Source organism: Amphiura filiformis, chromosome 13, assembly GCF_039555335.1.
Source record: "Amphiura filiformis chromosome 13, Afil_fr2py, whole genome shotgun sequence".
NCBI lineage: Eukaryota > Metazoa > Echinodermata > Ophiuroidea > Amphilepidida > Amphiuridae > Amphiura > Amphiura filiformis.
Window position 1 is genome coordinate 54,119,142 of NC_092640.1, and position 25,198 is coordinate 54,144,339.

Here is a 25,198-nt window from a genome sequence, read left to right on the forward strand (position 1 = left end):
ATTAAACAAGACTTCTCAAATGGGGAAAGCTGCTTGATTTTATAAGACCAAGTTTACAAATATGACAATTATTGTACCAAAAAGTCACATTTTGTTTTGTTTTTTATCAAATATTCCAAAAAATAAAATACATGGGCGTTTATATTTTGGGTTTTGGTTTTTGGTAAAAATATTTTAATAACATTAAATGTCGGGTTTTGAAAATTTCGTTAACACTATAAAATAACAGTATGTTAGAATATTTTGTAGTACGTTTGAAGCAATGTTTTTGAATATTATTAAAACGTTTTATACCCTTTACGATAACCACACAACCAGACAATTAAACGTTTTCTGCAGCCTTTTCTAACCTTTTGCAAATAATATCAAAAAAACATTTTGTGTTTGCTGGGCATGACCTTTATATCCCAACATTTAAATGTTATTAAAATTTTTATCCAAAACCAAAATGAGTTTATAGTACGTTTATATAACACTTTACAAAACATTTTTGTGTTTGCTGGTAAGTTGGTGGAATAACAGATATTGCATGGGTGTTCTGGTTCTTGTTGATGTGATTTACTTTTGAGTACATGCCACTTGAAAATTTTAGATGAATGTTATTCTGATGATGTTGTAGATAGAGAAGTTTTATAAAGTTGACATTCTGATTCTTGTTGATGCGATTAACTAGTTCATGTCAGTAGTGTTTAGATGAATGTTACTCTGGAGATGTGTTATAGATAGAGGTATAGACTGCTGTAATCGCCTTTCAGATCTGAAATACGTTGTTGACAGCTATTTGACTATTTTGACATTCAAAGAGGATAGGTGAATGATTTTAATATGCATGGTTAAGGATTATGAGAAAATCTCTCATACATAGTATTGTATGAACGCTTTCACATTGCAATGTACTTAGTTACAGTGGTGTATCCAGGGGATATACAAAAGTGTATATCCCCTTTTGGGGAAAGATGCGTACTTTGGCATAATCCAAATTTCCTTCGTTTTTAGCTATGCAAAAAATGACTGGTAGCAATTAGTATATCGAGGGTTGAGAGCCAGAAAGCTGTGATCTGAACCCTCACTTGAGGATCATGTTTCATGATAAATTAACACTTTATATTGTGCAATTTTCCTCTTTAGATGAGCAGCCATCTCTTGAGCAACCTTCTGCCAGAGTCAAGTTCCTCCTCGGAGATGAAGCAAATGAAGAACATGAATCTCATGAGATTTTCACAGAAATGGAGGAGTTGCATCAACATGGTAATGATGAGATGGAATGGAAAGAAACCGCCAGGTATGTGTGTGAGAATAATGTGAAGGTGTATGGGCAAACATGCAGTTATTATAAAGAATGAATATCACTGAATATTGGGAACTTATGCTTCTTAGAAATAAGTTCTTGTGTAGGGGAGTGTGTGGGCGTGTGTGTGGGGGTGTGATTGGGTTGCTTGGTATTCCGCATTGTATGGGTTGCTTAGTATAGTATGAGTTGCTTATAACCCTAACTTCGCTGAGTTTTTTTTGGTGGAGGGGAAGGAAAGAAGGAAGGAAGAAGTTTTCTCTGGTGTGGTTTTGAACCCCGAGCCCTGGGGTGCTAGACACGCTGACGGCCATACCTTGCCATGGGGGATTGCCTTGGCCGGCCAAGCTTTCCACAACCATGATGATGCAATTGCATCGCGTGGAATACTTGCACTGGCAATATCTTGCTCTTGTAGCTTTTTGGTGGCTTTTGGTGGAGTTAGGGTTATAGTAGCCTATTCTGTCTTCAGTGGTTCTGATCTACGCCGCGCCATTCTCCAATGCCTTCTCTTCGCTTTAGCTCCACATACACATATAAACTATATCCTCGTATTAATTCATCAAGCTTTCCCATAATTCTTCTTGGTTTCTTCCCTTCAATCCTTTTTTTCTGTAATCCAAGAGTCTTCAATATGTAACCGTCAAATACTCATTTCTTCTTCTGAATCCTGATGGTAGTGATCTTTCTTTCTGCACAGCATTGAGCACTGTCTTCCTTTTTTGTCTTTGTAACTCATGCACTTTTTACGTTCTTCTCCACTATCCATATTGCAAAAACTTCCCATCATCTTTCTGCAGTGTCCATCTCTAAGCTCCATACAAGCCCATGTCCCCATACTGATTTTTCAATTATCTTCTATAGCTTTTGATCAGCAGACATTTAATCAAATATCTCCTTAGTCATGCCAATCCTTTACATAAATTTTCGTATAATTTGTGTTGCTCTTTCATTCAAGTTGTCAGTGCTTGTAGACCTTCTTTGGAACTTCTTTGCTGACATTGCTTGGTCATTTGTAAATTGGACATCCTTTGATGAGTCCCATGCAACAGGTACACCCTCTTTTATTCTTTTCCATTGGCTCAATCATCATCAACGACATAGTTGAGAAAAGCACCGGTGATCATGGTGATAGTAGACATCCTTGATGCACTCTTCTCCAAACTACATTTGGGTCTGAAACTGCCAACTGCCACTTTTGCCCAGAGCTGCCACTTGTCCTATATTTAGTTTATGAGTCTTCTTTCTTTCCAAACAACTCCAATCCTTTTCACAATGTCTAACAGCTACATCAGCCTACCAAATGCTTTCTGAAAGTCCACAAATCAAAGACATACGTCATTGTCACTATGCTTCAGGCTTCACTTCCTGAGCATCCTCATCACTGCCTATCTGATGTCTCCGCCTTGCCCAAAGCCAAACTAGTTTTTCCAATAAAGTATATAGCCTTTGATTCCACCCGCTTATTCATTAGAAGATCTTTGATGCATGCATCAATAGTTCTGTGGTCTTTGCATTCTGTGGCACCTTATTTGCAGTGAAATCAGTGTTTGCCAAGCTTGATCCATACCTGGATAAAAAAAAGTTAGGACTGACCAGTTGCACTAAACATGCATTTTAGTCCTATATGTACCCCATTGGTCCTGTTGGTAGATACTATGATGTGTAGGTATGCACTCATTGCATAAGTAAATCCAAATATTCCAAAATAATAATTTTGTTCCACAGATGGATCAAATATGAAGAAGATGTCGATGTCGGGGCAGACAGATGGAGTAAACCCCACGTCTCTTCATTACCTCTACACAGTCTATTTGAGCTTAGAAGTTGCATCTTAAACGGTGCTGTGTGCCTTGATATGGAAGCGGAATCGCTGGAAACAATTGCAGGTGAGAGCAGGGAAGAAGCATGGAGTAGACAATTTAGGTTTAAAGGGTTCATGAGGACTTAAATGGTACTGTTTAGGGGGTATCAGGAGGGTAGTAACACCATACTATAAATATAGCTTGTTGAACATGCATCATACGTGTCTGTAATCACTCTTTTATATGGATTTGTTTTTTAATTTGTTTTTATAGGTCTGGTGCTTGATAAATTAATAGCCACATATCAATTAGAAGAAGAGAAACGTGAACAAGTCCGAGAAGCGTTACTACGAAGACATCACCACCAGAGTAAGAAGAAACACAAAGAACACAAGATGGGAAAAGGCGGAAGTTTCCTACCGTCTATCCCGTCCCTGTCTGATATTGGACGGTCGTTATCATCTGGCGGTAGTCGCTCCCATAAGAGTATGGAGCAAGGTGAGATGGAATAAAAAATAAATGTTGTTGATGTACCGTAACATCAACAACATTTTAAACACAAACTAAAAGTGCCTTCCCATCAAAATCCCACCAGCAAATAAGGGCACATATCCTTAATTCTTGTTGGGATTTTTAGAGGAGGGGCTCCCAATTTGTATATGAAATTTACCCCCAAGGGAAAGAAGCCCAGGTGCGCCATTTGGCGAATGTTTACGGTGTGTAGGTTTAGTTCATATATCTATTGCCATAACCTTGATTTAATAGTCTGGTCTTGTTTTAATTTAACAGAACTTATTCAATCATTATTTTTAGAATTTAGCATAATGTCACGCCTGTCCAGCCTAGGACCAAACTGCCTGGTACATGGGTGGCTATAAAAAACACAGACCCTGTCCTGGGTTTGGTATCAGGATTGTCAGCCCATTTCATTGGCTGTCACATTGTATTTATTATTGTTTTTGGTTAAAGGGCCATTCAGTGATTTTCTCATCCGGATGGTCGTAATAATCATCAAAATTCAGATTTTGGTACCTTTGTCATTGTCATAGATGTGCTAACATAGTCTGCTATTGGTTCAGCCGAAAGCTGTGTATTTTAGGCAAAATGCAGCATTTTACATGAATATGTAATTTATATAATGACCGGAAATAAATTAGCTACATGCATTTGAATGGGGCTTCAACTTCATCAATACTGCTGTTTTCTTTGTTTTTGACAACTTTTTCATTTCAAAAATACTAAATGACAATTATGAATGACTTATCCTTCACTTTTAAGCAATTTATAAATAATTTTAATTTCTTAACACTTGCGCTCTCAAACATAATTTTAACACATGTTATGTATTTTTTTGTGTGTGTTCACCAACAGCTGCAATGGAAGATATTGGTGATACCGGCTCCGATAACAAGCTACAAAAGAAAGACTCCCACAACCTGGAGAAGAAAGATTCCATTTTGGGAAACACACTGGCTGTTGAAGACACAGAAAAGAGCTCTAGCAACCTTAATCTGCCTAGAATTGCCAGTGCTACAAGCATGAAGGTGAGGGATACACTGTTTTGGGGGTAGAAAGACAAAGACAAGATCAAAACTAATGAATGTAAATCATAAGGGTGTGGACTAACACTGCACTGGTAAAAATCCATAACCACAAGGGTGGACAAAAGTAAACCAAAATACAACCAACGTTTCGAGCAGATAAATTGCAAGCTAGTTTCACCACTGAATTGGGGTAATATGTTTTTGCTGTCTGTCACTGAGGAAGGGCAATTTATCTGCTCGAAATGTTGGTTGTATTTTTGTTTACTCTTGTCCACCCTCGTGGTTTTGGATCTTTACAAGTGCAGTGTTAGTACATACCCCTATAGTTTACATACTGCATTTGTTTTTATCTTGCCTTTGTCTTACCTGGCTCAAATCTTCATGTTTTTATAAACTGGCCTCAAAAAGAAACTTATAACAGATTTCTTTTGCTGGGTTCCAACTATTCGCCTGTGAATGTGCTCCGGAAGCTGTTCCATGTCAGTGCATTTTACTGTTGTGTCAGTTGGACAACTGCTTGGTTACTGACATGTGTTTAGAGTAGTAGAGTATTGATGTAATCCTGTGTGTAATTTTTGTTCATGTACAGGCGAATAATTGAACCCAGCAAAAGAAATCTGTTGGGCTGTGAATGTGGTCCAGGAAGGTGTTCCATGTCAGTGCAGTTGGACAACTGCTTGGTTATTGAAAAAACGCTGTGATAAATGAAGCCAAATACCATACCAGACTTTAGTACATTGGGTGATGACTGATCAAGTATGGGTATTAAGTCGGTCAATTTTTTTACACTTGCACGATTAAGACAAAGATGGGAAAGGGTTTCACAGATCCACGTTACCACTGATAAGTATTTTTGAAAAATCACCCATGTATTGTTTTGTGTTCTTAAACTATTAAAGTTTACGATTCTGAATGAATTTTATGAATTCTTCGTGGTTGGCATTTTGTCATTCCGGAGACCAAACTTGAACGCTTTATAGCTCTTTATCGGAGAATGGGCCATGACCTTGTGAAAAATTACAAGTTTCTTTTTGAGGCCAGTTTATATGTGTGCATCTTGGAACCAAATTGATCAATTAATTACATTTTCTTACTCTCATAATATACAACACAGCACAAGCAGCATTTCATGAAGAAGATACCAGCAGGTGCCGAGGCATCCAACGTCCTTGTGGGTGAAGTGGATTTCCTGACACGCCCTATTATTGCATTTGTACGATTGGCACAATCTGTGTGCTTGGGTGACCTGACAGAAGTACCAATCCCCACAAGGTAAGAGACAGAGTGGGTCAAGCTAGCAGTCCTATAAAAGCCTTTGTACGATTGGCACGATCTGAGTGCTTGGGTGACCTAACGGAGGTACCAATCCCCACAAGGTAAGAGACAGAGTGGGTCAAGCTAGCAGTCCTATTATAGCATTTATACGATTGGCACAATCTGTGTGCTTGGGTGACCTAACGGAGGTACCAATTCCCACAAGGTAAGAGACATTATGGTGAGTCATGCTAAGGCCACTGTTTGGCCACATATGAGATGTGTAATGACTTGGTAGCAATTAGATTTCATGACATGTCCTATTATACCATTTTGTCCCGCGATTTTGTCGGTCTAAACTCATACTGGTGTACATGATGGACAAAATTTGTTTTGAAAAAATGTGTTTGAATGATCAGAGTTGATACCCCTCCACTGTTAACTATAAGTGGCCGGATTCCATTTGAAATTTAAGTTTAAGGTTCAAAATTCCTTTATTAAACTGTATCTTTTAATAGTTAAAAATTAATAACTATTAAGTATTATAATAGCTAGCTCTAAGCCTTTACGTCACAAACGGAAAATTAGGAAAATCACTCTACGTCACTATGTGTTGTGACCGACGATTTGTAACTTTTGCACAATCTGTGTGCTTGGATGACCAGAGGTACCAGTTCCCACAAGGTATAAAGAGGTAGTGATTCAAAGTTATGGGTGCTGTTTGGGCCACATATGGGATGTGGGATGAGTTAGTAGCAATTTAATTTGTTGACATGTCTTTAATCATATATTTTGTACGTTGTGCACAATCTGTGTGTTTTGGTTGACCTGGCAGGGAAGAGACAAAGATCCAATCAAGGAAGGTGAGAGGATTAAGTTAGGGGCACTGTGTCCTATTATAACAATTTGTACAATAATTGGCACAATCAGTTCTGAGTTCGAATCCCAGGTGGTATCACTTTTCTTGTTTCCTCCTTTTATAATATGTTACAGCAGTGAAAATGTGTGAAATCATCTGCAATTGGCATTTCTGACTTCTTTAGTTGATGAAAACAAATAATGTGTACTTTTCTCTTTTGCATCCAGGTTTCTGTTCCTAATGCTTGGACCTTATTTAGAAGAAGACAACAGTAAATACCATGAGATTGGTAGATGTATTGCTACACTGATGTCTGATGAAGTAAGTCTTAGGATGCATGTACCTCCTAACTATCTTGCCATGTTCCATGATTGTTGCACCTGAGGTCCAAAATACTGTCAATGCTATCTTGAACGGGAAACATTTAGTTTCTTCCCTCATTAATCATCTTACAAATAAATACATGAATCCAAAACCCACCCAAGTCCATGGGAAGTGATTTTGAGAAAAAAACGGTGTATTATTTTAATTCCTTCAGTTAGATTTACCTGGTCAATATAGTAAGTTTTACGTACAAATGGGTGGGTTAAACTGTATTAAGGGGTCGAGCTGTATTGTCTCAAATATCTCCGAAATGGGAGAAAACTGCCATGTTTGCTGTGAAATTTTGCCTAGCAATATCTATCTCAGGTGCAAAATTTATGGTGCACATTTAAGATTGAAGTCTTTAGATTAATATTTTAGCAATCTTAATATTATTAGTTGATAGGAAATTCTTCAAATATGCCTGTACATATAACGACGCATAACAGCCCACGCAGTTTTTTATAGGTGAACTCTTTTCGAGCAGTCCGTGTTGGACGATGACCCTATCTTTTTGCTGAGGTATTTACAGGACCTTGAAATAAGAATTATGATAAATATTTGCGACTTCGGAATGCAACGAAGGCATGTTCGAAGCTCGTCAATACACAAAATACTACCTGATTTTACACTCTTGTCGACCACTGTCTGGCGCATGTTATTTTGTTACTTTAAATTCAACAAAATTCCAATTTTTTAAGCAAAAAGACTTCTAGAGATACCATCCTGCATGTCCATGTTCGATTTATGGTAATACAATTAACCAATTTTAAATATCAATTTGTTTAGATTCACGGAAGCCATATTTTGTGCATTTTCGACAGTAACGAGTTAACGCCAATGTTGGTACAAATTTGTCAGTTTTGCCAAAGTTATTTATCCGGTTAACTAACGAATACCAAGGTTCATTGGCGAGCTAATAGCGCTATGTTATTTAATTACTTTTACTTACGATTTTTATCATGATTCCGTTTGAGAACAAATATAATTCCTTATGGGTCTCCAACTTTGTCTTCAAGCTTCTTCACACGACAAGCCATGTGTTGCCAGGCAAGTCAAAAGCAAATTGGGACAAATCGGCACTAAGTATGGCCCGTAACTACATCAATATATCACCCAAATGTCCATGTTATTTAGGGTACAATGTTAATGTAAATAAATTGTAATATACAATTTTAAAACAATGTTTAAAATGTTCTAACGTGCGTATGCGCGATTCTTTCTCCCGTTTGAGTTTTAATGTATATAGGCCTACCTGTAATGTATTGACAATCAATTCATAAGAAGCCCAAAGTTAATACCAACACTGCAGCGCTGGAAACACGGTCAATTCTGTGAAAGGATTTGTGATGAAATCGTTCTGCTTGATTTATCAGGTCTATTAATGTGACAAAGGAACAGGTCTCTAGTTTGATTCCACAACCATTCAAACCGAGCTCATGTTTTATTGTATCATCGTGTATTAAAATCAGGAAGGCTATGTCGTAAATGGACCGGAACAATATAACAATTATACTGTCACCTGTGTTGAAGGACGGTTCTAAGATACAGGGTGTTCCAGAATGATCTATACCGTGTTTGAAAACATTAATCAACATTGTATTTAATTTGAGTACGGTACGTGAAATACAATGGCATAAATGTCACCTACTAAGTTATTGTGTTACTTTCATTGCAAAAACTTCATTCGTTTTGGCGTGATATTGATATTCTTAAAACTGGATGTTTTGCACGTGTAAAAATTGCATGTGTGTAACTTACAGCGCAAAGGCTTCATAAGCACAAGACATTGCTGCTTTATCACTATCGCATAGGCCTACTTTGCAATTATGTGTAGACATCATACAGTTGTCATAGGAGATACACCAAATTTGGCACAGATGTAGAGCTTGAAACACTGAATAATTCTTGATATTGGATTAAGTGACCTTTTCATGTGTTTTCAATATTACGAGGGCTCAGAGCAAGAACTAGCTATGTCCACAATTACATGTTACTCATTTCGGCAACAAATGGATGGTTAATTCTGCACTCCATAATAAATGCAAGTGACACCCTGTAGCTTAAGATGACAGCGAGACAGGTTTCAAGATCGATTTCACGACCAGCCATACCTATTACCTGTTTTATTGTTACCTTATGGAGGCCAGACTTTTATTTGAATGATAATGGCTCTGTCACGCCGTATTGAATACCCTCTGTACGGAATGTTACATCACAATTCAGTATAATTATACAAGGTTGGTACGCGTGTCTGTCATCGACTTGACAACAGGGACACCCGGTACAAACATTTTGTAAATCGTGGAAAGTCGTATTTATGCAAAATGATCAAAAAATGATACTTTTAGGTGTTATTCTGTTAGTTTCTGTTTTGCAAATCATAAATGCGTACGTGTTTTGGTCAAAATGGCAATAATCTTACTTTTACCCCTACCAACCTGATATAGCTTTACACAACCCTTAAGTATGACGATTAGCATTTCAGGGACTTCGTGGGGTTCATTTTAAATTCTGGACTTGGGTGGTTTTTTTAATCATATACAAACACAATAATGTTGGAATGAGATTACCACTAGTAAGATAATACAAATAAGAGCACACAGTTATGTATAATGTTGATAATCATTCTGCCATGTAATATAAACCACACACTTTCCTTGATTAAACCCATTCTTTTTCAAAAGTCACTCTCAGCAATGAATGTGTTACAAGTGGACTTTTATACATACTGGATTTCAATCAATGTGTTACAAGACTCAAATCATGGACTTGGTTGATTCTTTCATACATGCTATTTTTCACATGCTCAATAGACACAGAGGATGAATTTGAGTTGTTCTTTCATACATATGACAGACCTATGTACACTTGGGTGGCTTTTGTATTCATATATTCATTAATGTGTAAAATTAAAAATAAATTTGATATCAAAACTTCTTTTGCAGATTTTTCATGATGTAGCTTACAAAGCCAAAAACACAGAAGATTTACTCGCTGGTATTGATGAGTTCTTAGACCAGGTCACTGTCTTGCCACCAGGTAGGTATAACTAAGCATACACTTGATAAAACTTTTTCCATACTGATGAACCGCTATAATGAAAGACAGAGATAAAAAGACCAGTTCGCGTCTAAAATTCTGACAATTAGACAGAAAATGCTGTACTGCGAGGGTCGACAACCAATCACGGCGCGCCTTTGCCATGCGATGCGATTTAGTCTCTTTATCTCTGTCTTTCATTATGATAACATTAAAATTCCCTTTGCATTAAACTGAAGGTGGAAGGTGATATAGACAATGGTATAGCGTATGACATATTAGGATTGTGTGTACATAAAACCTGTAAATGGAGGGCATGAAAAAATGAAGTCTGTTGCACCCAGAGTAACTTTCTTGAAAAAGATATTGTGCAAAGCACACAAACATTTCTATTTTTAAACGTGGCAAATTCACATGCAAATTGTCATCCTAAATGGTCAAATATGAGCTTAAATTTTGTCAGAAACACTGCACTTTGCATAACTTTGAGGGATGATTGCACCATTCCTTTGTTGAATACGGTATTGGGGATATTCATCCTCTAAAGATATATAACACTAACACTGCCAGATTCCTGATTGAACCAATTTCATTCCTTGATTTACCTGGGAGGTCATGGTAGTTCCCCGTTGTTCATTGTTATTTCTGATGGTTCCTGATTCAGTATTATCAGGAAAACACTAATGCTGAACATTATATTTCACCAGTCCTGATAATTCCTGAAACTTCCTCAGAAAGGATTACAAGATGAGTGGCTATTGAAGAGTATTACATTGAGTTGTGAAATGTTCTATTATTATATAGCATTAGTGGTAATTGGGTTTACCTAACATTAAAGCCATATTATAACATTTTCTGAGGAGAACGCCCTGGTTTTTACAAGGTTGTAATGTACTTCAGTCAAAAAAGAAATTCTGCAAAAATCAAGACTTTAGGTGCTGTATTTTTGTCAAAATCCGAGATTTTGAATGAAACGCCGGAACCGTCGTTTTATTATTACGATGGAAATATTAGTCGAACACGTATGCAAAGTACGTACACGGCGTGGGGATACACTTACACACACACCCAGGTAAAGTTCAAAAACCAAAAACTACCAGTTCCAAGGCCCACAGAAATGCTAAACCTGTAGAAACAACATTAATCAATGGGAATACAAAAGTGCACTAGCACAAATGTATAGGCACAAAAATGGTTAATTTCAGAGCCCACATAATAAAAGTGTTTAGTGCATTCTTTTTCCTAATTTCAGGTGTATGGGATCCTAACATTAGAATTGAGCCTCCCAAGCTGGAACCCTCACAGGTTGAGAACCAACGAGAGCAGCGACTGGCACATGCCAATTCTTCCCAGGCACTATTAAGCAGAGCTGATGGAGGGGAGAAGGTGGTCATGATGGAGGTCATGGAGAGGCGGAAGATGCTGGTTTGGTTAGAACAGGAAGGTAGGTCTGTCTGGATGTCTGTCTGGAACTGATAGAGAGGGGAGGAGGAGGTAATGATGGCGCTATGGTGGTCAAAATCAAGCGCTGTATATTTCTGTTGGTCTCGGCAGAACCGATGGAGGGGGAGAAGGTGGTCATGATGGAGGTCATGAAGAGGCGGAAGATGCTGGTTTGGTCAGAACAGGAAGGTAGGTCTGTCTGGGACTGATAGAGTGGAGGAGGAGGTAATGATGGCGCTATGCATATGGTGGTCAATATGAGGCACTGTATTTTTCTGTTTGTCGACTGCCCTCTTTCCCCTGTATGTTGTATCTCTCTCACTCTAACTATCATCTCTATTTTACTTTCTCTTCTCTCTCTGCTTCCCCCTCAATGTCTTTTAATCTATATCAATGTCATTATTTTTTTTTTGCAATTTTAATACAGATACTCATGTCTGTTTTTTGACAGATTTAAACCAATCACTTTTACATCTTCTGTTTCCTTTCATTTTGACTTGCAGAATATTTGGTGGTTTGATCGAAGACGTAAAGCGGCGACTCCCGCATTATCTTACCGATTTCACACACGCCCTACACATCCAATGTTTTGCCTCTTTTATCTTCATGTATTTTGCTTGTCTCAAAACAGTAATAATATTTGGAGGTTTACTAGGAGAAGCAACTCATGATTACATGGTAAGAAAGAAGGGTATTGTGGGATTGAAAACCTCCCAATTTGGTGGGATTTAAGTTTTAAGATTTTACTAGGACATTTGCGCGCGAAGCAATTTTTGTACACTATTTTGTTTTTGGCTAAAATGGAAGATGCACACTGCACAGGGCAATTTTTGGGGCCCTGGGCCCGGGCCCATCTGGCCCTATGGTAAAGCCGGCCCTGCCAATTTGGAAGCCCAATGAGGCAACTTTGAGCTATCGTCGAGCCACACCAGCTTGAGCAGACGAATTTTAATTTTATTCCTTTTCAATGAATTTTGCTACAAAACAATTCATGAAGTTATTGCGATTTAGAACAAATCACAATTATGGTAAATTGGCACAAAATTCCCTTCTGATGATTTAATTTCTGTTCATGTGGAATTTCAAGGGTCGCACTCCTGAAATATAGGCTGAAATTGTTTGGTAAACCTGGTCTTTTGTGGTGATAATTTGTTCACAAACATTTGTTAGAATGGGCTTGATGTAAAAAAAATTTCAAGGCCGCTTTGGACCTAAAATTATTTTCTTGGCTTTCCTTTTGGCAATGAAAAATGTACGTCAGCCCCATAGAAAACAGTGTAAATCTCATGTTCTACACTAAAAAACAGGTTTTTTTTTAAAGCCTCCCTTGAGAGGGATCAAGATTTTCAGAGCTACCTTTTATCATCAGACTCCCCTTCCCCCACCCCATCCCTGTTACAAGTGTTTGTGAACTGTCCCTTATATAGTTTTTAAAAAGGCTGTTCCTTAATTCTTTGGTATATATTCATAATCAGTTACCTCTTGTAGCAAGCAATTTTGTTCCCCCATTGTGTTTATATATTCGTGTACAGGGTATTCAGCCCCATTAACTTCTTAATATGACAATATTTATAATTTCTTTTGGATTTCTTAAATAGTACAAATTAAATGAAGCAAATGTAAAATTGCTCAAAAGAAACCCTAAATTTGCATCCCTGCAGGAAACAAACTTCTAATTTTTTGTTTGTTTACCTTTTCGTATATGTTATTTTTCCCTCCTCCAGGCAACACTTGAGAGTCTGCTGGGTGCTTCAATTTGCGGTGTTGGATTTGCGTTGTTTTCTGGTCAGCCGCTGACGATCTTGGCCCCCACAGGACCCATCTTAGTTTTTGAGAAGATTCTAGTATCATTCTGCGAGTAAGTTGAGATGGACGAAAGCGATACAGATAAATTCCAAACAGTCAAAGTCTCAGCATCACCCGATAATGAGGGCCAATCGTTCCATGAAATGCGGCAGGCGAAATGCATTTACCGCATATTTTCACTGTCTTTCACGTAAATGCAAAGACAAGCAATGCTCTATCACATATATGGCGCGAAGCGTATGATCAAGGCGAATAAACACAATACAAAAACGAATGCCAATTGATTAATACTTTCAAGTTATGGCCCTGAACATGCCGTGTACACTTTTCGTTGGATTCGACCATATACGCAAAGGCATGGAATGCTGGTGATGTTATTGTTAGACACAGGACAATCGAACAATCAGCCCTTATGAATATGCGAGGATTCACAGCATACAATAAACAGGGACTTTGACTGTTGGCTCAAAATGCTACTTCCATAAGTCAATGGATTTTGATGTAACTGAAGCATAATCATTGGGTTTGGGTTTCTCACAGGTGTTGAGGACTTCTGTGTCAAAGGTCATCTAGATGAAATTTTGTGGGTTTTACTTGAATTTTATAAGGTCAAATTACATACATTGTATTGTTAATACCCAAAATAGAAAATGCATGCAGCACTTGTGATCCATGGATCTCCTTGTCTAACAGTGTCTTGCATGTGTCCATTTTAATCTCATTCTATGATAATTTTGAATTCTATCTCAACAGTTCCACCGGTTTAGAGTATCTGTCATTTCGAGTTTGGATCGGCATCTGGACAGCCGTGCTGTGCGTTATACTAGTAGCAACGGATGCGAGTGCATTTGTGAAGTATTTCACTCGCTTCACAATGGAGAGTTTCTGTAGTCTCATCGCTTTCATCTTTATTTATGAATCACTATTTAAACTTGAAGGAGTCTATGAAAAGTACCCAATTAAAAAGTGAGTTAACCTCTATTCATGAACTCATTAATATTCATGGGGCAAAATTTGAGTTTCTCAAGTCTCATCTCAATCATCTTTAGTTGAAGACCTGATTTATAGTCTCACCCCCACCCATTTTTCCCTATCAAAATGGAAATGTTGGCATCAGAAGTAAGCTTGTATTTTTCTCATAATCCCAGTTTTTGGGCCTAAAATATATTCAATATTTAGATGCAATGAATGAAAAAGTAATAGCCTCATCCCCAATTGTCGTATACCACACATACTGTTCTATGGGCCGTTGTGAAACAAATTTTAACGTCAAAACGGTTAGTACAATTTACTTCAAAATTTGGAAATTGATTTATTTGGTGCAGGTCTCAACGTCAGGTAACAAACCCAATACAAAACTATCTGAACACCTACCTTTAAAGGAGTTAACCATGTTAACTCTCTTCATAAACTCATATTAATTCTATTATTTCAAACATGTATTGTTACAAAAATAGCATGACATATGGTTAACAACCAAAATAGATCAGGTGACACTTGTCAAAATATTTTTGATATCTTTGTTTCTTTATTCGTGTAGGTTCCCGCCGTACAATAACAGCTGGTATTATGAGTGCGAATGTGGACCAGGCGATACCGGGGATACAAACTGGGAACAGATTAAGCTGGAAACATGCGAGGAACAGGGCGGTGTCCCAGCCGGCGAAGATTGCCAGGTGGCCCTAAATCACCCTCCAAGGTGTGATGTCTTCTTGATGTCTGCAATTCTTATGTTTGGAACATTCACAATAGCCTACAATCTCAAAGAATTCAGGGCTAGTGGTTATTTACCTACACGTGTAAGTATTAAAGGAAGGCATTGACCCAATTGACATCCTCATCTCCCCATGTTTCTTCATCAAACCCGATTTTAATGTCAGGAGAAATCATATTATCCTCATTAGTCATTATCCCGGTAAAATTTAATGCCTGAGATATAATGTTTCGTTTAGATGGTGTGAACAAAAACGTAGTAAACGGTGGTAACCACGACTGGAAGTGTATGTATTATCCTATGGGGCATACACCCGTTTACTTATCATATCAAAACTGCTGGAACAAATAGTTATCAAAATTTGGACCATTGGTTTAATGGTCGGCCTCAATGTAAGATTGAAAGCATACGATGAAAAAAATGATTTCCGGCACTATGATGCTTTCTCATGGCATAATCATGCGGTGCGGTTATGGTGTGTTTTTAATCAAAATTAATGTGCTCCAAACTTAAAGACTTGTTTCTTTGTATTCTGTATTCCAAACTGCCCAAGTTCGATGACCATTGACCGATCATATCTTTGTAACCGTAAAAATCTGACAGAGATGTCTTTTATATGAAAATACAAAAAATCTCAATATTAACAATATTTACGACATGTCCCTCATTTACTCGCATTGGGTCACATATTTGTGTGTTGTTATTTACATGGTAACGGAAAATATCCACTTTAAACAATTTTGAAGCCATGTTGATACCCTATTTTCCTTTACTTCGCCATTCTGATTGCATTTGTTTTCAGATTCGCCAAACAATTAGTGACTTTGCTGTATTAGTCGCCGTCATGGTCATGATTGGAGTAGATGCTTACTTTGGAATCCCAACACCCAAATTACCTGTACCGACCACATTCCAGGTAAGTACCGCCCATCACTAAGCCGCCATTGTGCCCTTCACTAAAGTATAGTATACTGCTGCCCTTCTTTAACATCCCTTCACTAAATATCTTCAAGAGGAAGTGGACTAAATCCATTAGTCGATGAATTTGTGTTATGCTTTATACTGCTAGTATCGTGTCAGACTTGTGAAAATATTCACGCACAACTTTGGATGTGCGCGACTGTCTAGCAGCTCATTGTGGCAAGATCACGCTATGAAGTTATAAAATTATGGGTTAAATAACAAATGCAGTCGAATATGTTTCTCAATCGTCAATCCAGAAATTTGACGAATGAATGCAGCAGTCTAAAAAGGATGCACCACCAAATCACTCCTTTGTGGAACATTAAGGTCATGTCTTGCATATGGATGTGTGGATATCAACTGGAATAATCCATTTAACAATTATCATCGTCTTTTAAATCTATTCCTTTATAGCCCAGCAGCCCCCTCAGGAAGAACTGGGTCATCCATCCATTTGGCAAGAATCAGTGGTGGACTGCCATAGCAGCCATCTTGCCAGCTCTCCTTGCAGTCATCCTCGTCTTTATGGACCAACAGATCACATCGGTCATTGTCAACAGGAAAGAAAATAGACTCAAGGTTAGTCATGCATTTCTTTTGGGCAACATAACTCTATAACCTTATCCCTAAGCCTGGTCATAGCAGTCATCTTCCCAGCTCTCCTAGCAACGATCCTGATCTTCATGTACCAACAGATCACAGTGGTCTTTGTTAACAGGAAAAAATAGACAAAAGGTTAGTCATGCATTTCTTTTGGGACCATAACTCGTATCAATCTAATCCAAACCTGGTCATAGCAGCCATCTTGTCAGCGCTCGTGTCCTGATCTTCATGTACCAACAGATCACAGCAGTAAATAAAAATAAAATGTTAGTCATGCATTTCTTATTGACCTGGCCTCCTTTCACAAAAAATAGAGGATCAACATGATAAACAGTTTGTGTAATATATTATGTCCTCTTATGTTCAACAGAAAGGAGTTGGTTACCATCTAGACCTGCTAGTAGTATCAGTAGGGATAGTTGTCTGCTCTATTCTGGGGTTGCCTTGGTGCGTCGCCGAAACAGTGCTTTCTGTAAATCACGTTAGCAGCTTGGAAGTTGAGAAAGCGGAGCACCTGGTGAAAAACCCAAAATTGTCGGCTGTAGGTAAGTTGGTGATATAGATGTGACCACTGGTCAGCAGCCTGGTTATGGAATCCCTTGTAGGTGAGAGTGAGAATTTTGTAGTAATTTATATTCAACACACGGTCCTCAGAGGAATAGAGCAGGATTGTGTGTGTCTTTACAATACTCTGACAAATAAACTTTGGACGACACATATACAAGGTTATCAGATGAAGTATATACTGGAGTGCCATATTCCTAAACTACTATGGACATGAATTCACAAATGGTGGTGATCTTTGTTTTGCCCTGCATGGCCACACGGCTGCATACTTTCCAGAGAGTTGCTGATCACAGTAGCTCAAATCATTCTATAAACCATTTTCAGAGATGATACAAGCTCAGCACAAACCCTAATCTACATGAACCATCGCAGCCAGAAACATCCCCAAGTTATGTACAGGTAGGCCAGGACAATTAGCAGTAAGGTTCTTGTCTTGAATTTCAAAGACAGAATTAGACACTGCAAGCCTGGGAACGCATACCGACGTGTACCAGAGTAAAGCGCCTGACTGGTTGAGCTAACTGGACACATTGGTTCTTCTTCTTCCTATACACGTGCATACCTCAAATTGAGTATTGTCGCACGGGCTTAACGTGCACAGTTTTTTACCTATGCACGATCCTGGAACCTAGGATTGATTGCAGATATCAGAACCGGGGATGGTCCCCCTTCTCTTTTCGAATAGCTCTGACACTTAACGTGCACAGGGTTTGACTCTTCCTGTACACGGGACCAACGGCTTTACGTGACTTCCTGAATTGAAGGATTCCTGACATATAGAAACTTTTTAGGAGGGAAGAGAATTTCACCTAAGGCAAGCCCAAGGCTCGAACCCTCGTCGATCGTATCTCCCGGCCGGCAGCGCAACGCCTTAACCACTCGGCCATCTCGCGATAGTATGGGCATGCTATATCATGATATAAGCTTCCTTCCAACATGACATCAACCTGTACTTTTTCTTGTTCTATCTATTGCAGGGAGCAAAGAGTGACTGGCTTTGTTGTGTTCTTATTAGTAGGATTAGCTGTGTTAATGACAAAAATATTACTGGTAGGTATTCAATTTGTTCTCTAGTTTTCATTATTTAGGCTATTTGTGGTCGGAATCCCAAAATCATTCTCCTCGAGAGAAATATTACTTGTGCAACACAACTTGAATCCCACAAGGTAATCGTGAAAGCAGGCGATATTTTAGACTGACATACAGTCTTGGTTCCATCTCTGAGTAATGGAGCAACTACAAAACCTAAAGTACTGCCCCCCCCCCCATACACACACACCGCTGTAGGCCTATCATATAAACCTACTTGTCTCATCCACCGAGACTGTTCGACTTTATATGAATATTCCTTCCAAATAATTTTCAAACTATGCATGGTGTCAACTCCCCCGATTGAGGATTGGTTAGTACTCAAATTAAAAACTTGGATGTTAAATTGGTCCACATACATGTGACACTTAGACCCCAGAGCTAAAATGGTGTAGTCTTCATTACCAGTTGTTATCCACGAATCCATGGGAGGGTTCAGCTGGACTCAAATTAAAAAGTCATGTTTGCAGGAAGTAAGCATATGACAGCCCTGTAAAGTGTGTCATTGTGGTTTATATATTGATATGTTGTGGCCCGTAGTGCTGCATGTGGTTCGTAAGAAGAATTTGCTAACAGTTCTGCCGAAACCGTTACTTGGTTACATTCCATCCAAATAATTTTAAAATTTGTGTATTTCACTGCAAATGTAGTTTCAAAATCTAACATAGGGCAGCCATTCCACAACGGTCTTGAATCAATTGATTTGTTTTCTCAATTTTTCTCAATTCACAGTTTGTTCCAATGCCAGTTCTATACGGCGTATTCCTCTACATGGGTGTCTCTTCCCTCAAAGGCGTCCAGTTAGTTGATCGTATAGCTCTCCTCTTTATGCCTGGGAAGCATCAGCCTGACTACCACTACCTACGGGTTGTTGAATTAAAGAGGGTGCACTTGTTCACCATCATACAGATCTCTTGTTTGGTCATCCTATGGATCATTAAGTCCACAAAAGCTGCCCTCATCTTTCCCGTAATGGTAAGTGCAGAGATGGAACTTTTCCAGATTTGGTGACCTGATTGACAAGCCTCATGCTCCCACTTTCATTGACTTTTTCCCAGTGAAATTTTAACACTAAACAATATTTTGTTTAGATGTCATGAACGAAAAAGTGATATACCACACATAGCGTTCTATAGGCGAAATGACAACATTGTATTATAAGCAACTCGGCATTTATTATTTAAGCTTCTATTCCATGCAATGTAAAATTTAAGAGGGACATGCAGTTTTGATCGGACCCGTTGGTCCAATCAACTTGTAATTTAAGGGATCCAAATCGTCCAAAACGAAAAAGCAAGGGGTCCCAGGACGCGCAGACACGCAAGAATGCAACCCTGACCTGGCGAGCTCCAGTAAATGTTGATGCCATGCACAAGCGCTCTTAAATTCTCAGGATTTTGACATATACATCTTTATATGTGTCTTTTGCTTTTAGGATTATTACTAACAGTAAATAGCCAGTGGCACATTGTTGTCTACTGCGTGTATGCATGTATCATGTACGTAATGCATTGAAGATACATAAAAGTTGGGACAACTAATAAAAGTTGGGACAACTATTTGTCGTATAAGACAACAACAAAAGGTTGGATTGAGATTAGGGTTTATTTTACATGCTTGTTTAGTAATACCCTTTAAATTAATTACTATCTGACAAGAAAAAATTGATGAGAATTTCTTTTTATTCTTATTCACTGCGTGACGTTGTTGTGACCGCATGTTTGCAGGAAGTAAGCATATGACAGCCCTGTAAAGTGTGTCATGGTGGTTGATATATTGATATGTTGTGGCCCGTAGTGCTGCATGTGGTACTAAAGTTGCAAAATAACAGTGGTGTAGCCAGTGGGGCAAATTATGAAGGAACCTTCCCTTCTCCTTCCCCTCCTCCTCCTATGGGATACTGGCTGCAGCATTTTTTTTTTATAAATATTTAAGTCTTTTTGACCATTTTGGCAAATTTTGCCCCATGTGATTCACCTTGTCCCTCCTGAATAAATTCCTGGCTACACCACAAATTAATACACATAATTATTTGCTCCTTAGCTTTAGTTAATATGAATAACCAATGACCTATTACTGAAGTTACTATTATAATGCACCTTTCAGTTGTAACCCTAGCTGGCCCCGCGTACCCTGGCGACTACGGGACCTGGACAGGGTTTCAAGTTTGAAAATGGAAAAGTCCCTCACTAGTCGTCACTCATTTCTGTGCGGGGGGATCTTCAAATGGTGAGTTTCAGCCTGACCAAGTCCCAGTCTCCTACAATGGTGAATTTCCCCAAGGTGCCATCCATTGAGTTCCAAGCATGAGGTGGCATCTTTGAATGGTGATTCTGTGACCAAGTCCTGACAAAATCCCGGCTCGATCATGTGCCAGTCCCATCTTGCCATTCTTGAGTCACAAATTCCAGGCTTGTCTTCAAATCCCCCACTATGCCCTGGCAAGTGCCCCATTCTTGCCCGGGGGCAATGGTTATAATTGAAGAGTGCTCTGCATAATAGCAAATGAAGCCAAACTGTTGAATGCAAAAATATTGGCATAGATACCTGTTATAAAAGTTGGGCTATTCCAGTTGAAATCCATACACCCCATATGGACGACTTGACCTTAATCTCCCAGAAAGTGTACATTTCAAATGGAAACACCTATATCTTCCATGGTGTGTGAATTACAACTGGAGTGGCCCATTATTGTTCCTGTGATTGTCAGTGTGTTAGTATTTACACTACAGGATTCTTATGAGAGTAGCAGTAGCGCTGCTACTACCGGAGTACCTACGTTGGCCACCACAACCTTTTGACCGGGGTCGGTGGCAACAACTATCAGTGGCAGCACCAGGAATTTTTTTGGCGTGGGGGGTGAATTTCAGGGGCGGGAGCAGCAGGGGTATACACTGTTGCCAGGAATCCTTTAGTGTAGGTTTTCAGTGCATGGTTATACAAGGGCTGTCTATATGCTTAGGCCTATATCTTATCTTTGTGACTTTCGGACAAGGGTAAACTGTCTCAATAAAAATATATAACCTATCTGAATTAAATAGTTTCCCTTGTCAAATTTGACAAGTTTCAGTTAAAAAGTGAGTAGATCATTTTAAGAGTGTAAGAGATTCACTTTGAAATACAGGTGTCAGGTCCTATTCCCAGCCGTATCACGCTTTTGTAAATTACTCACTTAATTTGAGTCTAGAGAAGTCTGGGATAGAATGTGCACATGGTATGATTAGCATCAAGGCATAGCAGATTGGTTACCATGATTAGGCAAGAATTAAGCGACCCTCCTAGTACACCTTAGTCAGGCCTGTACGTATAGTGTACTTCGGTTATTCGTTATGAATTCGGCAGAGTGACGAATCGAGTATTTTGAGCAAATTGAGTTTTTGTATGCGTATGATTATGTTTCAGGTTATCTTTTATTTCCACCAAAAATTAATGGTAAATCTTACTCACCGACGTAGATGTTGAAATTTTGATTTGGGCGAATCGCGCCTAAGTGAGATAAATGAATTCGGCAGAGAGACGAATCGTATACTTAGCTGTACAAATCATGTTGATCTATAGTATTGTAAAGCGGGAAACCCCGAATGTTCTATATTACATGTCCTATACTAATATATTTGATACCAACGTATAGCTGTCCTATACTAATATATTGATACCAACGTATAGCTGTAGATATCTTCTATCCAGTGATACCAAAATACGTACAAACATTCCCCACATGATATTGCTGTCGTTTAATAATGTGAGTGCGCGCACGTGAAATTGGGAAATCCCGGAAAATCATACGCAAAATATTGGCCAATATTGTTATTTTTGCTTTAATATCCTCGAGTTTTTGCTAAATATTAAAGGGATGACTGTTTATAACTTAATAGCAAGTTAATTCTACATAGCTTTAGGATAACCAGTAATTTGTACACAAAAGCCCCAAATCAAGAATGCGTGCTATGGTTTACACGTAGTTGAATGCTTATTCGACCTCTCTCTGTGCAGTGGCAGAGACATTTTGGATACAGCATAAAGCCGAATAGCTGTTAAAACGTGTTTGAGGGATATATCGATTATTTCAGAACATACAAGTATTGCCAATAATTCGTGTACATTCACTTCTATAATATACATTTCAAATGTGTTCTCACGAATATTCTAAATTTTTAGAAGGACCAATGGAATGGTACCAAGATTTTCAAACGCCGTTTACTCAGAACAGCAATTTTGCGTATTCGGCACTCTGCCGTGTTCATAACGATATAAATAAATGCGCTTTTATATATGCGCACGTGACCACCTCCGCGCTGCCATAACAGCTTATAGACAGTAAGTCTCGAAGTGACCTTCTACATAGCGAGTGGTCTTTCTATACATTTGAATGCAAAGGCGGAACAACGTGAGACTGCTGTGCAGCAAAATTGCTTATTTTGTTCAACTTTGTGATTATATTGTAAACGTTTCCCTAGTTGATTATTTTTTCCGGCGTCAAATACTTTCACAATTTTGTTTTTGATAATATATTACAAATTCGAAATATTTGCAAAATGTGTAATAATTTTGCAATTCAATAAATACTTAAATTTGATGATATTTATCTACAGAATTCCTATCCCTTTCTGTATAGTGGTTAATGCATGAGGATTTGGTCGCGCCTGCTGGTCTTGGTTTGTCGTGCCCATGGGTCACGTGCGCATTTATAAAAGCGCATTTATAGATGTAACCGAAGTACACTGACATAATGCCCTTTGCATGGATACACATTTTTACATGTATGCATTAAGTGAATAGACTATAGGTGTGTTTAGACCGTAGCCTACTTTTTGTTAGTACTTACTTTCGACCCAGCAATTAAATTACCCTACTTACAAGTGTGTGTCCACACTGGATTTAAATTAAAAATTAAATATCAAACTGTTCATCTGGACTTACTGTTTTGAGTTGGCTACAGTATCACGTTTCATCCGAGACGCATCGTCAGGCCTAATGGGCTGGCGCTTAAGTATTGACCCGTGACGAGGAACCCGTTTGATAGCTGCGTCGTAGGCCCTTGACAGGTTGTGGCGTAGTCCCCCTCCATGGTTCAGTGAAGGCTGCCAAGGGCCTACGACGCAGCCATCAAACAGGTGATATTGATAAGACTAGCTTAAGGTATTGATGAAGCATGTCCATGATGTCTGCAACTGTATGCCACCACTATATGTTTTGATATAACTCACACAAAGATTCATATCATTTGATTGGTCAATTACTATTGATTATTCTTGCTATTTATAGAAAAAGACCATTGCACTCTGCACCCGTTTTTTTGATGAGTTATATAAAACAAATATTTTTTTTTTCTTCAATAAAAAGAATATTATCATTCGGTGAAATATGAACAGTCCATAATTTCACCTCGTGAAAATATTTTTACCATAGTACCATTGTATACCAATTTGTCCATCTGTATGTAGTACTTTCCATTATTCTGTCTGCCATTCTGTCCATTTGTCATGCAGTCGGGCCAAACCATTGAAATGGCAAGACGTACAGTTGCTTGTTCAAGTTTTGATTTAATACAGTCATTGCTCATCATAACTTTGGTTTTCTTTATGTTCATATTGTGGCCTGTCTTTCTACCTACCTCTGTAAGATCCCGAATCATTTCCAGGAACTCTGGGTAACTCTGCAGAGTGACTTTATTAACTTTTCACATACCAATTTCTTTACTGACAAAATAGAAGTGCTGTTATAATTATCCATTTCTACAGGTGGTGGGTATGGTCGGGGTTAGGAAAGTCATGGATTACATATTCACACAAACAGAATTGGTTAACCTTGATGACATCTTGCCTGATATTGTCAAGAGAGAGAAGCACGACAAAAAGAAGAAGGACGAGGAGGAAAAAGCTCAGGCTGAGAAGGTAGGTTTGGTTAAGGGGAAGGATTGCATGCATCGTGCCTCAGCTGAGGAGCAACAAGCCCAGGCAGAGAAGGTAGGTTTGGTTAAGGGAAAGGATTGCATGTATCTTGCCTGAACACATCAAAAGAGAGAAGCATGACAAGAAGAAGGCTGCAGAGCAACAAGCCCAGGCAGAGATGTTAGGTTTGATTAAGGGGAAGGATTGCATGTATCTTGCCTGAACACGTCAAGAGGGATAAGCATGACAAGAAGAAGGCTGAGGAGCAACAAGCACAGGTAGAGAAGGTAGGTTTGATAAAGGGGAAGGATTGCATGTATCTTGCCTGAACACGTCAAGAGGGATAAGCATGACAAGAAGAAGGCTGAGGAGCAACAAGTCCAGGCAGAGAAGCTACGTTTGATTAAGAGTAAGGATTACATGCATCTTGCCTGAAATTGTCAAAAGGGAGAAGAATGGTTAGAATAAGAAGGCCAAGGAGGTTGAGAAGGTATGTTTAATTAACGGGAAGAATTGCATGTACAACACACCACTTCCATTGAGTCTGAGGACATACGTTTTAAGTTTGTCATGGGAAAGGTGGTGATACTTGGGTGTGCATGTGGTGGGGCACTATACTTTCATGTTTTGTCATCCTCAAGCAGGCCCTCAAATATCACACCCTAAACACTGATCTGGAGCCTGTGAAAATACCAACACTGACCTTCTTGTAAAAAAGGACCCATTTCACTGACCACCATAAAATGGTATCCTTTTCACTGACCCATCACCCATATGGATTGGCACAACTAATACAATTACATTTTAGATGGTTGAAATGCCAGAAAAAGTGGTCAATAAACCGGCCCTTCGTGTCCTCCAAATCTATCGCTGACCTCATGCCTGTCAAATGCATACCCTAAACGCTGATCTGTGCTGAATGTATACCCTTTTTTCCAAATTGGCACAAAATTGCTACCCTAAACAT

At 38.7% G+C, this 25,198-nt stretch overlaps 1 protein-coding gene and 1 long non-coding RNA gene across 2 annotated transcripts in view; one reads left to right on the forward strand and one right to left on the reverse strand.

Annotated features, from left to right (window-relative positions):
* The window catches only part of LOC140167333 (uncharacterized), a 525,284-nt gene that overhangs the window by 59,116 nt on the left and 440,970 nt on the right, over positions 1-25,198 (reverse strand). The gene's annotated exons all lie outside the window — the stretch shown is intronic.
* Positions 1-25,198, forward strand: part of LOC140168527 (electroneutral sodium bicarbonate exchanger 1-like) — a 55,048-nt gene that overhangs the window by 24,396 nt on the left and 5,454 nt on the right. The window contains 21 exon segments of the mRNA XM_072191927.1: positions 1,129-1,282; positions 3,017-3,177; positions 3,367-3,591; positions 4,465-4,637; positions 5,752-5,909; positions 6,978-7,071; positions 10,062-10,155; positions 11,408-11,544; positions 11,637-11,649; positions 11,721-11,787; positions 12,102-12,276; positions 13,323-13,456; positions 14,158-14,370; positions 14,945-15,203; positions 15,921-16,034; positions 16,496-16,660; positions 17,055-17,190; positions 17,193-17,229; positions 18,229-18,301; positions 19,073-19,315; positions 24,082-24,234. Coding sequence (XP_072048028.1) covers positions 1,129-1,282; positions 3,017-3,177; positions 3,367-3,591; positions 4,465-4,637; positions 5,752-5,909; positions 6,978-7,071; positions 10,062-10,155; positions 11,408-11,544; positions 11,637-11,649; positions 11,721-11,787; positions 12,102-12,276; positions 13,323-13,456; positions 14,158-14,370; positions 14,945-15,203; positions 15,921-16,034; positions 16,496-16,660; positions 17,055-17,190; positions 17,193-17,229; positions 18,229-18,301; positions 19,073-19,315; positions 24,082-24,234 — 2,978 coding nt within the window.